General features: G+C 42.6%; 1 protein-coding gene across 7 annotated transcripts in view; it reads left to right on the forward strand.

The window, feature by feature from the left end:
- LOC115155608 (semaphorin-5B) overlaps positions 1–4,966 on the forward strand; it is a 311,769-nt gene extending 306,803 nt beyond the window's left edge. For 5 of the 7 annotated variants that reach the window (XM_029702382.1, XM_029702385.1, XM_029702386.1 and 2 more), the window contains 2 exons: positions 226–443; positions 1,660–4,966. In XM_029702382.1, the coding sequence (XP_029558242.1) occupies positions 226–443; positions 1,660–1,830 (389 nt within the window). In that variant the 3' untranslated portion in view covers positions 1,831–4,966. The remainder of the gene's footprint in view (positions 1–225; positions 444–1,659) is intronic. The other 2 variants (XM_029702384.1, XM_029702388.1) reach the window with 1 other exon arrangement.
- The last annotated feature ends 9,160 nt before the right edge of the window (positions 4,967–14,126 follow it).

The following is a 14,126-nucleotide window of genomic DNA, read 5'->3' on the forward strand; positions in this document are numbered from 1 at the left end:
CTGTCTTGCCAACTCCTGAGGTTATTGTCACTAAGAGTTGGCAAGACAGCACAAACAGATATGTGACCAGGCTACCACTTTGCTGCAATACAATATGTGAAGAAGAATGAGGAAAGAAAGAAAGAGTTATGATGAGAGAACGAAAACGACAGATAACAGACACCGATAATTGAACTAGACATCATGACTGACCTCCCATCTGTCTGCTTTGTTGTTTTTGCGCAGCATTCACCTCTCTGCACCTGATAGCCACAGGCGTGTCCTGTTTCCTGGGGGCGGGCCTTCTGTCCTTCCTGGTCTATGTGTACTGCCAGCGCTTCCACAAGCCCTCGCAGGAGTCTGCCGTCATACACCCAACCACACCAAACCACCTCAACTACAAGGGCAACACCACACCAAAGAACGAGAAGTACACGCCCATGGAGTTCAAGGTATTGTCACAGGTACAGTATACAAGGGTTGTCACTCACACAGACACACACGTGGATAAATACACACACAGACATGCATATACACACACAACAGGCCTGAATCCTCTGCATGCAGACACGCGTGCATAGACACACACACATCCACTGTTGTTTTACTAACCTTGTGAGGACACACAATTGATTCCCATTCCAAATCCTAGTTTTCCTAACCCTTGCCCTAACCATAACCCTGACCCTAACCAAAACTTAACTTTAACCCTAAACCTAACCTTTAACTCCTAAACCTAATTCTAACCCTAACCCTATACCCCCTGGAAATCTAGCTAACTATTAGCCTGGCATCTTAACTGATGTTGCTATGTTTAACCTGTGAGCACAGCATTCAGTCTGGTTTAACCAGGTTAGCTAGCTAGAGCCACTCGCTCAACTTGAGAACTACTGCTGTTATCATTGGTCTTTCTTCACAGGCCCTCACCACCCTCCTCCAGGGCGTTTCAAAATGGCCGACGTTGTTGTGCATTTCACTGATTCTGTAACCCAATTACTGAGCAGCGTTTGGGCCCAGAGCTGTTAAGATAAATTACATTACTGAGCAGCCCTCCATAGTGTTCCCTTTGTCGGCTTGTTGTGGCTTCTAGCCGCCGCAACCTGCCTGTAAAGTGCAAGTGCATTACATTAAGTGTGCGTCCCAAATGACACCCCATTGCCTATATAGTGCACTACTTTCCAAATTGGCCCTGGTCAAAAGTAGTGCACTATAAAGGTAAAAGGGTTCCATTTGGAAAGCAACCTACAGTAAAAATGTATTTTGTGCTGTTTCCTCATTTAGAGGGACCTACTATAATTTATTCATCCCTCTCATATTTGTTAATTGATTATGCTTGATTTATGGCTGATAAATCACATTTTGTTGAAGTTTTCTACCTTGCTTAAAGATGTACTTCCAGTACCCAGCACTGTAGCCCACTTTTCAACTTGTAAGAGTATAATATATGGATATTGCTCCTGTCTGAGTCATTGGTAAACTAAACCATCTGTTATGGTACTGTTATGGAACTCTTATGTCACTGTTATGACTGTTTTCTCTACTCTTCCCACCTCACCCAGACACACACTAACAGTATGTTACACTTTACTGAACAGTACGTACCTTGTACACCCGTCAGTGTTTTCTGTCTAAGTTTGTAGCCACTGTCATCTGCTATGATTGTCTTCTCTCCTCTTCCAGACTCTGAACAAGAACAACCTGCTCCCAGACGAGAGGTCTAACTTCTACCCAACGCCCCTGCAGCAAACTAACGTTTACACTACCACCTACTACCCCACAGCGCTGGGCAAATACGACTACAACAGACCTGACTCCTCCCCTTCCCCTTGCAGGACCTATAACCACAGCTGAGACACACACCCCAAGGACCTCAGCCCCACCTACCTACCCAGACTGAACTGAACTTCACCCCCATCACCATGGTGACAAATGCCATGGTGACTGAACACAACCTAAGACCTGAATCTCATTTTTGCTCTCTTTTCCTTTATCCCATGGTATCGCCCAAATGGTGTGTGTGTGTGTGTGTGTGTGTGTGTGTGTGTGTGTGTGTGTGTGTGTGTGTGTGTGTGTGTGTGTGTGTGTGTGTGTGTGTGTGTGTGTGTAAGGGTATACCTGGAACGTACTATCAGCACTCTGTAGGGGTGGATACAGTATGGATGCTGATGCCTCCCCTAGACTCACTAAGTAGAACCAGGAACCTGATCGTGGTACTGGACATCACAGTGTCAACGTAGTGCTTTGATGGAGAGCTGAATGATGAACTCTATAAGACACTATAAGCTACAGTAGGGAGTTGGACAACGACTTATCCCTGTGGAACTTGACAACCTGAGCGCCTTACTGTAGGTGTTGTGTTGCTATTCAGAGAGGCTAGAGGTGGCCTTAAGAAATACTCAAAATGGCCGCATCTTCTCCTCTCTGGTCTGTCTGGTCACCTCTATGAATGAGTCTCTATGACACCAACATCCCCTCTGTTTGCAGCATTTATCCCCATTATAAACTCAGAATTCTCCCAACAACAAATGCAGTTACCCAGAACAACCCAACCAGTGCATATCCTGGTGTCTGTCCTTGCTTCAGTACGGTGGTTGCAAATCATGAGGGAACCAAAAAAATTACTCAATTAATTCAAGAGATCAACATCAGTTCTATTGTGTTTGGAGGTGGATGGATGAATGCACTCAGCTCACCTCTTCACATGACATGAGGAGGACAAGAACCTGGGACTTCAGCTCTGCCATGTTTTTGGGTGGTACTAGAGGACCAGGGGAACAGAGGCACATCCATGGATGGCAGCGTGTGATCGGTTATGGAAAAACACTACCTATATTGGTCCACACAGATACAGACATACTCATTGCTGGATAGACTCTAGTTTTAATCTGCTTATGTCCAAACAAGGCCCCACACATCAGGCTGCTTAGCTGTGTTATGTAATGTATAGGTAGGCTTCCCAGGGGACGATCTGAACATGGGATAGAGAGCTGAGGTGTCTGACTGAGAGAGTTGGAATCAGTTGATGGGATACAGTAGATACAGATTTGGGTTGCCTCGGGTGCCTGTCTGTATGCAACAGAGAGGATAATGTCGGGTCAGATTCTATAAAGACTTCTAGAAGGGAATTGATACATTCTACTGAGTACTGTACCTACCTACTACCGCTCAGTTTGCAGAACTGGACTGCAACCGCATTTTGATATGATATCATACAAGCTAGGATAATAAGCTAGTAGTGTGGCACCTTTTTTTAAGTGGTTTTTTATGAGGGAGGTTATTTGTTTAATGCTAGAGAGAGAACAGTAGTATAGGAGGAAAGGTTTTATTTCACAAATAAAAGATGATTCACTTTTTACTTTCTCATCAGTTTCACATCACAAAATTCATTCTTTTTTACATTTTTCAAAGCAGCTTAGTAGCCAATATGTATCTGACATATTTTACAAATAAGAACAAAAAATAAAACACAGATTTATGTAGAAGCAAATATAAGTCTGACTGTAGCAAATATTAATGGATCCCTCTCTTAACATTGCTAAATCATGCTTAGAAATACTTTGGTATGAGATTAATGTTTTGCTTGTGTGTGTATGTTTGCTTGCTTCGTATGTGTATGCCTGTGAGCTTGAATGAGGAGAGGAACAGACAACTCTGTATGTATTTTGTACAATGTAAATGTATTGCTTTATTACATATGACTGTATATGACAGGATCTGTAAAGGACTATGTGCATTCTTTCACACATTATGATGATGGCACTTCTGATGTTCCGCTGGGTTTCTGTGTGTTCCACGTATAAGATGTTAATCATTGTAAGTTAACGAGAGCTGCGCGGTTCTCATGGGGAAGCTTGGATCATAAAGGAATTTGAGAAACACAACTGAGCTATATTTTCTTATTATGCCTGATGTTATGCTAATTCAGCAGCGATGCTTCTAGTTCCTCTCATAGAAATAGAAGGATTTTATTCTATCATTCTAATTCTATAGTTCCGCTATATGCACGAGAGCTCTATCTGTACATAAGAGACAGCCTTCGATCTGCAGACCATTAATGACATCTAAAGGTTAGTATAATGTAAATGTATATTATTGTATAGCTAACACTGTTTTTTGTTTGTTTGTTTTGTTTGAAGCCTTATAGTTGTAAAAAAGTGCAGCAGCTATGTACACACCAACCATGGGGTTTGTAAGGGGATAGAGCTTGTCATTGTGACTGGTTGACTACGGCCTAGACATCTTTTCCAGGGATGTATTCATTCCACCGATTCTGTTACAAAATGTTTCACAAACGGAATGAAACGAAGAGGGACGTACATGAATTTGTCGAATAAAAACTCTTGTTTTGCTCTTAAACGGTTTCCGTAATGAATACACAACAGCTGTTTTGTTACTTTGTGCAGATGTACAGTTTGGCTACATCTTGTGTAGTATCTTAGAGTAACAAAGATAGCCTGTCGTTTTAGAGACACTCATGCCAGTTTAATACAGAATCAATGTCACCACCACAATAAAAAATTATAATTAAAAGCCCTACCTTAATAAAAAATGTAAAACAAGAACGTGATACAGCAAATGTACAACAAAGAGTCATGTACAGTATTATCATAGTCCATTAGCTAGCTCAAATTAAATAAAAGTAATTCTGCTGTTTAGAGGACTTACAGTAACACTTCCGTCATGTGGTTTTCCTTTCCCCACATGCCTCACCCACGTTTCTTGGGTTTGTAATTGGCTCCCCCTAAATGGTGACTCCCTCTGATTTGCTGGCCCTGTAGTCACTTTTGATTGGACAAGCTGGATGTCACATTGTGGAGCTCTGTCCCCTGATTGGCTCGGTGCCCTTCTATGCAACTGACCTGTTGGTACTGTTAGATATGTGACGTAGACTGTAATCACTGCCTTTTAGACACTGTGAATTTTTTGGTACTCTATATTTTTGTATATTGTACATTATAAAGGATAATAAACCTTGATGCCAACATCACATGAGTCGTGTGTGTGTGTGTGTGTGTGTGTGTGTGTGTGTGTGTGTGTGTGCGTGTGCGTGTGCGTGTGCGTGTGCGTGTGCGTGTGTGTGTGTGCATGTGTATGCACGTACTCCATCACATCACCCCAGTGCAGCACCAGATGGAAAGCTCTCTTCCTGGTGCCAGCTAAGCAGTCAAGAAGAGTGCCACATTGATCAGTGGCAGTGCCAATGTCTCAATAAAGGATATAATCCTGCTGAAACAGAGTATCTTGACACCCAATGCCTCTGTATGCAGATTACGCTATGTGTACAGGTTTCACCTGATTGACAGCACATATCCGTCACTATCATTTTAAACCTATACTAACTAGACATTTCCCTTAACCTGAAAGTATCCATGTACTGGATGTAGCCTACAGTACTGTCCATGGCAGGCCTGACATTCATCTGATATGTCAGGAACTTCACCCCACTCATCCACAGAGAGAAAGTGAGTGCAGCGCTGCTTCCTCATTTGACTGGAGTGCTCCCCTGGCCTGGCTGTGCCTCTCCATTACCCAGAGAAGCTCAAGCAGCTGAGAGTGGCTTTATTGATGAATGCAGCGGTTGCATTAATGAATCACCCCTTATCTGCTGAGATGGCTGACTGGCATGGACATGATGGAGTGATCATGGAGTGATGGGCAAGCTGGCTCAGTTTTGGGGGTCACTATCCATCTACGGTAGTCTTGTCCTATGGACTAATGCTGCTGAGTACTGTCCTATAGGGATGGTTGGTGTGTGAGGTAACTATGATGATGATGAGGGTACGAGTCAGTGTCCTCTTGGCTGCAGAGCTGCAAGTTAGTATCAAAGTGTCCTCAGTTCTCCTTGTTACTTTGGATGCACCACTGCTAACATCTTCAGGACTCTGCTTATTGGCTCCAGTATTTTACCATTAGCGGCAGTGCACCAAGGTCCTCTGATGTGGCCTCATTGGACAACAAACGGCTGGTTTGAGAAACATGGATCTTCAGGAATGTGCTGATTATTTGCTCCAGTACTTTAGCATTAGCTTAGCGTCAGTGCAACCCTCTGATGTACTTTACACAATGACCAGTAGGCCTAGTGGAGCTCAGATGTTGTACTTCTGTCTGTTGATGTTTACCAAGTGGAGGGCCGTGCTTGGTTGTTTTGAAGTATTGCACCCCCGAAGGGAGGAAAGATGAAGAGTGGGAGACAGATCACACAGCACAACAGATCTCTATGCCAGGTGATGGCTCTCATCTTAACGTCTGGGGGTTCTGGAGTCGGTTGTCGTGTTCAGTGGCCGGTCACACACTCCGCTGAGATCTCCGTCCTCTGATGAAAACTGGGAAATTGTTTGATTTGACGCAGAAGCTTACAATTAATCCACTAGCCAACTCATCTCTGCAGTGTACGATGGAACATCAAAGGGACTGAAAGAGACACGATGGCATTTGAAATGTAATCATAGAGTCTAGATTCTCCCGAGGAGATACTGTGTACCTCCTCAGTAGAAGGACCATTATAAGGTCCCTTTATAGATTTGGAGACATTTGGGTTTTCACACTTTTGAACTGACCATTTCTGTGACCTGTCTTTATGAAAAGTATCAATACTTAAATCAGAGGCAAGTTGCAGTGATAACTTGGCCAATCTTTTGTTCAACAACGATCTTTGTTGAAGCAGGCAGAGTTGTGGACCAGTAGAGGACCTGTAGTGGACCAATAAACAACCCTAACCTTATAGGGGTAAGGTAAAGGTTGGAGTTAGGGTTGAGGCTAGGGTTAAGGTTGAGGGTTAAGGTTGAGGCTAGGGTTAGGGTTAGGGTTCGGTTACTAGTCCAACGGTCTAACCACTAGGCTACCTGCCACCCTAAGGGTAGGGTTAAGGTTGAGGCTAGGGTTATGATTGATGCTAGGGTTAGGGTTGAACCAGGATGCAGACATTCCCGGCTCAACCCTAACTCTAGCCATTATACTCATTCTAACCCTAGCTTCATGTTAACTACCCGGGTATCAACTCTAGCCTCAACCACAACCCTAACCCTAACCTTAGCCCTAACCTTTGCCCTAACCCTAGCCACAACCTTAGTCCTAACCTTAGCCCTAACCTTAGCCCTAACCTTATCCCTAGCCCTAACCCTAGCCCTAACCTTAGCCCTAAACTTTGCCCTAACCCTAACCACAACCTTAGTCCTAACCTTAGCCCTAACCTTAGCCCTAGCCCTAACCCTAACTTTAGCCCTAACCTTAGCCCTAACCACAACCTTAGCCCTAACCCTAACCTTAGCCCTAGCCCTAACCTTAGCCCTAACCATAGCCCTAACCCTAGCCCTAACCTTAGCCCTAACATTAGCCCTAACCTTAGCCCTAACCCTAGCCCTAACCTTAGATCTAACCTTAGCCCTAACCTTAGCGTTAACCTTAGCCCTAACCCTAGCCCTAACACTAGCCCTAACCTTAGATCTAACCCTAGCCCTAACACTAGCCCTAACCTTAGATCTAACCCTAGCCCTAACATTAGCCCTAACCTTAGCCCTAACCTTAGCATTAACCTTAGCCCTAACCCTAGCCCTAACACTAGCCCTAACCTTAGGTGACCATATTCCAACCTCCATTAGCCAGAACAATACAGAATGGGTTAATGTTGTTATTGGTTAAGGCTGACAGTGAGTGATGAGTGGGAGACAGAGAGAGGGCAGTGATGTAGGGTCTTCTCCTGTACATCGTCCTTCCCCAGTCCGTGCTAATGAAAGAGAGGGATGAAAGAGAGGGATGAATGAGAGGAAAGTAAATGCTGTTAAATCACCATGAGGCTCACATCTTTAAAAAGAAAACAAAAATATAGCACCAGTCTCAAATTACACGTTAAAATCAATTCTAGAATATTTTATTTTTTGAATATAATTTATTAGGGACTCATTTGAGCACCTCCAGTTCATAGTTGTTCTGCATTGCTGAGCAAGGAAGGAAGTGATGAAGCCATTAATTTGTGTTTGATTTAATATACTTAAGCACCTGCCAGGGGTCGTAAATGCTAATGTGCATTTTAAGGAGAAGGTATATTGATGACTGGGCCTTAAACAAAATGTTGATGATACTAAAACATCGATGGGGACATGTGCGCATCTAAAGAGGGTAGGGAAAGGCACAGTATCACCTATCAATAGGGTCCTACTGAATCAGAGGCCCCATACACACTCAGGTTGTCAACTGATGTACAACGCATTTGACACACTGGTTGTGAAACTGATATTTTTGTGATACAGCAGAGAGTTTTCTTTTCTCTCTCCTGTCACAAATGCTAAAAAGAGATAGGCCTAGATTCAGTCAGATCAAGCGTTAACCCGCAATAGCAGACACCCGCTAGGCGGATGTTTTGGTGATGTCGGATGGTAGAACTGTGTTGGAGCGTCACCTCGGTGAGCAGCTGCTCTTGTGATCATTGTCACGAAGGCGCTCACCCCCCCACTCATGTTAGAAGTTCAGAACTAGAAAGTGTAGGCTATATAGAAATAATTATGCTCAAATTGAAAAATAATTAAACTAAATAATGAGGATTTCTATCAGCCTAATCGAGGTGTAGATTACATCTCATGTTCCAGTGTTCAAACTTGTAAACAAGGCTGCATGGGATTTCTGTTAATGCGACTCTATGCAGCCAATGGCAATGTCCACTTTAGGTATAACGCCATGAGCCGCTTGTGGATTTGACAGCTCCAATGCAGTTCCACCTCCGACACCTCCAAAACAAATGCTATGCGGATGTCAGCTAAAGCAGATGTGATTGAATAGAGCTCTTACATCATAGCGTCGCTGTATTAAAGGTTTTTTTCTGGACCTCTCAGGTTCGATCGTTTGTTCTCTTCGACAGAGGCTAGTTACTATTCTCCAGTAATGACACACCTTCGTTTATATTTAATCCATTCTCACTGAGTTGAGAAATAGGTTTGCAGTTCCCCTACTCCCTGTCGGTGGTTTAATACGTTGAAACTAAACCCAAGCTTGGTAACATTTTGCAAATAGGTAAACCTGAATCATTTATACACAAAAATGCAAGGCCTGTTTTCAAAATGCACCACAAGCCCTTTTCTTCCCCCTTGTATTCATCTGAAGTTGTCAGTTATGAAAGGGGTACAGTCGAGTGCTTAGGCAACAAAAAAAGTATCTCGTGGTAGTGCATTCAACTTTTAGGAATAATAAAGCGGGAGCAAAAAGTAAGGGAAAATCAGTGTGTCAGGCCATATTCTAGGCATGCTCCGCCAGGCTTTTAAGCAATTTCCCTGTCCTTGTGTTTATTTAAAGCATTTTGCTGCTGTGTCCCTAAAAAGTTTGCACACGAACATGGTAGCAAACACACGCGCACACACACAACACACTCTATTTGAACCACCAGGTGTTGTTTGAAGTGATGTGTACTTATTTCTGCCCTCAAAACATCGACTACTTCTCTGTCATTTTTCTAAATGCATTAAGACAAACAGATGTGTACAACAATCCTTCTTTATGTTGAATAAGCCAAAATCAACCAAACGCTCTCAGCATGAATTGCTGAATTTACATAAACACTTGAATTCAGTCAAAAACAATGAAACGTCTACATTGTCTAAAGTGCCTGAAAAGAACAATGAAATCAAAAGTGCTTACTATCTTATATTGTTCACAGTTGCCTACATAAACATCTGTTTTTCGCAGCAGCACCGTGACCTTTTTTTGTACATTACAGAATGAAAGAACTTCTCAGTGACATTTCAGAGCTGCTCAGTCCCGTATTATAAATAATGCTGCTGCTAGTCATCAAACATACAATATTTAAATAAAGCTACTGTGCTGCAAAGGCCATACGTACACATTGCATGTATTAACATTTCAAAGCCTTTTTAGCTTTCAAAGCCTTTCCACCATGTCATCATAAGGTCATTGTCATTTTTACAGTAGGTTACTGTGCATTTACAGTTGAATGCACTGACTGCAAGTTGCTCTGGAAAAAACCCACTTGCAAAGCACACTGCTGGGTATTATTCGAATGAGCTCCGCCCCCAAAACACGGCCAAACTTGATCAAAATACACATAGCTTTAGGGCGGACCTCATTGTAATAATACCCAGCAGTGAGCTTTGCAATAATTTATTTTTACATTTACATGTAATTTAGCAGACGCTCTTGTCTAGAGCAACTTAGTCAATGCATTAAACTAAGGTTGGTTAAAAATAAAAATATCACAGTTATAGATAGCAAGTAAAATATTTCTGTAACAGTGACTGAGAATGTTGTTGTAGTTAAGGATACATTGATCTACAAGGTATTTTGTATTTGTAATAAGATACCTTTTGATACCTTTTAACAAGATGATTCAAAGCTTTTATTCTAACTTTTCAAACATTTACACAGTGAACAATTCACACGCCTTTTAGATGCCCATATCCAAACAAAACTTGTAACAAAAAACAACCCATCGGTTTTCCAAAAACCCTGAAACACTTTCTCTCTGGGAAGAGATGGGCAACTAACGCCCTCCCCCAATCTTTTCCAGGGGGCTGCAGCAAACAATAAAATAAAAAATAAAATAAAAAATACAAATAAAATAAAACAAGCCATCAATAAACATAAGCAATCCAAAACCCACAAAACCTACCAACCTACCTTCTAAACCTTACCTACCTGACCAGCCCCAACCCCCCTTTCCATCGCTCTAAGGCGGCATGGTGGCCCCACTTCCTCTCCTCCCTTCTTATCCTCCCCCTCAAATCTCCCTCCACACTCCTCACTATTCTCTCCACCCCCCAGTCTGCCCCCGACTTAACCAGCGTTAAGCCTGGCGTCCCACAGCCCTTTCTTAAAAAGACTGATAAGCAGCCACAACAGAAAACGGTCCCTCTTTTGATGTAACAAGATACTGTATCTTTTGATGTATTAAGCAGACCACAGGAGAGTGCCATCATTTATTTCCAGGTCTAGGGTTCCCTTGTTGGTCTGCTTGCACCTCAAGGTGTTCTTCCTCCCCTCTGCAGATTCAGCACCAATCCAGATCCCGGTTTCCAGCATCAGTCCCAGTACCAGACCACCAGACGAGGCACGGAGGAGAGACCAAACACCAGACCTTCCCCCAGAGTGAGCGGACCACAGGGGAGTGCCACAATTGACCTCCGGGTCTAGGGCTCCCTTGTGTGTCTGCTTGGTATTTTAGGTAATTTATTAGAATCCCCATTAACTGTTGCAAAAGCAGCAGCTACTCTTCCTGGGGTCCACACAAAACATGAAACATGACATAATACAGAACATTAATAGACAAGAACAGCTCAAGGACAGAACTGCATCAATAAAAAAAAATACAAAAGGCACAAGTCGCCTACATCTCAATACATACACAAACTGTCTAGGTCAAATAGGGGAGAGGCATTGTGCTGTGAGGTATTGCTTTATCCGTTTTTTAAAAACTGGTTTGCTCTTAATTTGAGCAATATTAGATGGAATGGAGTTCCATGCAATAATGGCTCTATATAATACTGTACATTTCCTTGAATTTGTTCTGGATTTGGGGACTGTGAAAAGACCCCTGGTTGCATGTCTGGTGGGCTAAGTGTGTGTGTCAGAGCTGTGTGTAAGTTGACTATGCAAAACATTTGGAATTTTCAACACAATGTTTCTAAAAAAAAAAGAGAAGTGATGCAGTCAGTCTCTCCTCAACTCTTAGCCAAGAGAGACTGGCATGCATAGTATTAACATTATCCCTCTGATTACAATGAAGAGCAAGACGTGCAGCTCTGTTCTAGGCCAGCTGCAGCTTAACTATGTCTTTCCTTGCAGCACTCGACCACACAACTGGACAATAATAAAGATAAGACAAAACGAGAGCCTGCAGGACTTGCATTTTGGAGCTCCTCAGGTTGTTCTTCCTCCCCTCTACAGATCTCGACCCAGCACCATCCCCAGTTCTTGGTTCCCAGTTCCTGTTTCTCCCAGGCCCTGAGGAGTGGCTTCCATCTGGCCACTGTACCATAATGGCCTGATTGGTGGAGTGCTGCAAAGATGGTTGTCCTTGTGGAAGGTTCTCCCATCTCCACCGAGGCACTCTGGAGCTCTGTCAGAGTGACTATCGGGCCCTTCTCCCCCGATTGCTCAGTTTGGTCGGGCAGCCAGCTCTCGGAAGAGTTTTGGTGGTTCCAAACTTCTGTACCATAAAGGCAGATGCACTTACACACACACGCAGAATGATGGAGGCCGCTGAGTTCTTGGGGACTTTCAATGCTGCAGACATTTTTTGGTACCCTTCCTCAGATCTGGGCATTGACAGAATCCTGTCTCAGCACTCTGTGGACAATTCCTTTGACCTCATGGCTTGGTTTTTGCTCTGACATTCACTGTCAACTGTGGGACCTTATATAGACAGGTGTGTGCCTTTCCAAATCATGTCCAATCAATTAAATGTACCACAGGTGGACTCCAATCAAGTTGTAGAAACATCTCAAGGATGATCAATGGAAACAGGATGCACCTGAGCTCAGTTTCGAGTCTCATAGCAAAGGGTCTGAATACTTATGTAAATAAGGTATTTCAGTTTTACATTTTATATACATTTGCAAACATTTCTAAAAACCTGTTTTTGCTTTGTCATAATGGGGTACTGTGTGTAGCTTGATGAGAGAAAAAAATGTCATACATTTTAGAACAAGGCTGTAACGTAACAAAATGTGGAAATCATCAAGGGTCTGAATACTTTCTGAATGCACTGTATGGTATTTTTCTGGGATACAGCGTTCTCACTAATGTATACAACAAATATAGCCTTTTTCAAGGCACACCTCAAAATATGTTAATGACCCAAATATTCTTTCCCTGCCCACAACATTTTCCCACAATGCATCATCATTCACAGAATGCTGCTGTAAATATGCAGGAAAACAGGTAATACAGTACTTTGCTGTATATTTTACAGCAGTGTAGCAGAATGCCTGTGAGCTTCCATAATGCATTGCTCTTTGCAGTACTGTTTGATAATATAAAATTACAGTAGCTATAAATGTTTTGCTATAAATTTACAGCAATTTGTTACAGTGAAAATGCAGTATTTATATTAAGTGTGCAACAGCTGAGAAGGTCATGTCGTGTTTGATGATTCATAATGGTCCTTATAGGGAGGAAGGTAATGTAATGAATGGATTTTGAGGTAGCTTTTCCTACTCTTTCAGAGGAACGCGCACACGCACACACGCAGCTCTCTTTCAGAGGAGGAAAGGACCTATTATTTCTCAGCTGGATAGCATTATGTCTGAGAGGGCTGGAATAGCTATACAGGGCTTCTTCTAGGACACTAAGTCCCAAATGGCACCCTATTCCCTATATAGTGCACCCTACAGCATGGGCCCTGGTTAAAAGTAGAGCACTAGGGTGCCATTTGGGACGTAACCGATGCCAGTCTATAATATTCACCACTGTAATCTTTTCAAATGGGTCATGCATAAATGCTGTTTTGTATTTCTGTCTTTCTGGTGTTTGGGTTTGTTATTGTTCGATGATGATGAAACTTTAGATAAGTTTATATATCCTACAGCGGGGGTAGGCAACCCTGGTCTTGGAGTTAACTGACCTTGAAGACCAGGTGTGTTGAATTTAGGCAATTACTGAACTGATCAATTAACTCAGTTGGTCAGGTGTGGTGCCTAGTTGGAACAAAATCCAGCAGTACCTGTATGCTGTCTGTATGCAGGGTTCGGGAGAAGCAGATTACATGTAACCGATTACAAAAAAATTAACTGTAATCTGTTTCTTTACCAGCAGAAATATTGTAATCCGATTACAAATACTTTTGAAAAATGAGATGATTACTTCTAGGATTACTTTTAAATGATAACGAAACAATTATTTGATACCTTTCTGTTTTCTCAATGACATTTAAATCAGCATTTAAAAAAGGTGCAAATTTAAGTGTTCCGGCTGAGCAAGTCTGACCACAAGGCAGAGACCACTATCATGACGCACCAAATGCGTTTGATGGATTGTGGAAAAAGAGCAGGAATAAGCTTTTGTAGGCTACAGTCCAAGCTACAGTATGTCTTCCAATGGTACGACTGCTGTCGGCATCCAAAGATTATCCAATTGAATAAACGCTTGGAGGGAAGGATGACAGCAGTGGTAAAGAGAGCAATAGTAATGGCGTCTTTTTGTAGCCA

The sequence above is a fragment of the Salmo trutta genome, chromosome 20 (genome assembly GCF_901001165.1).
Source record: "Salmo trutta chromosome 20, fSalTru1.1, whole genome shotgun sequence".
In the NCBI taxonomy this organism is placed as follows: Eukaryota; Metazoa; Chordata; class Actinopteri; order Salmoniformes; family Salmonidae; genus Salmo; species Salmo trutta.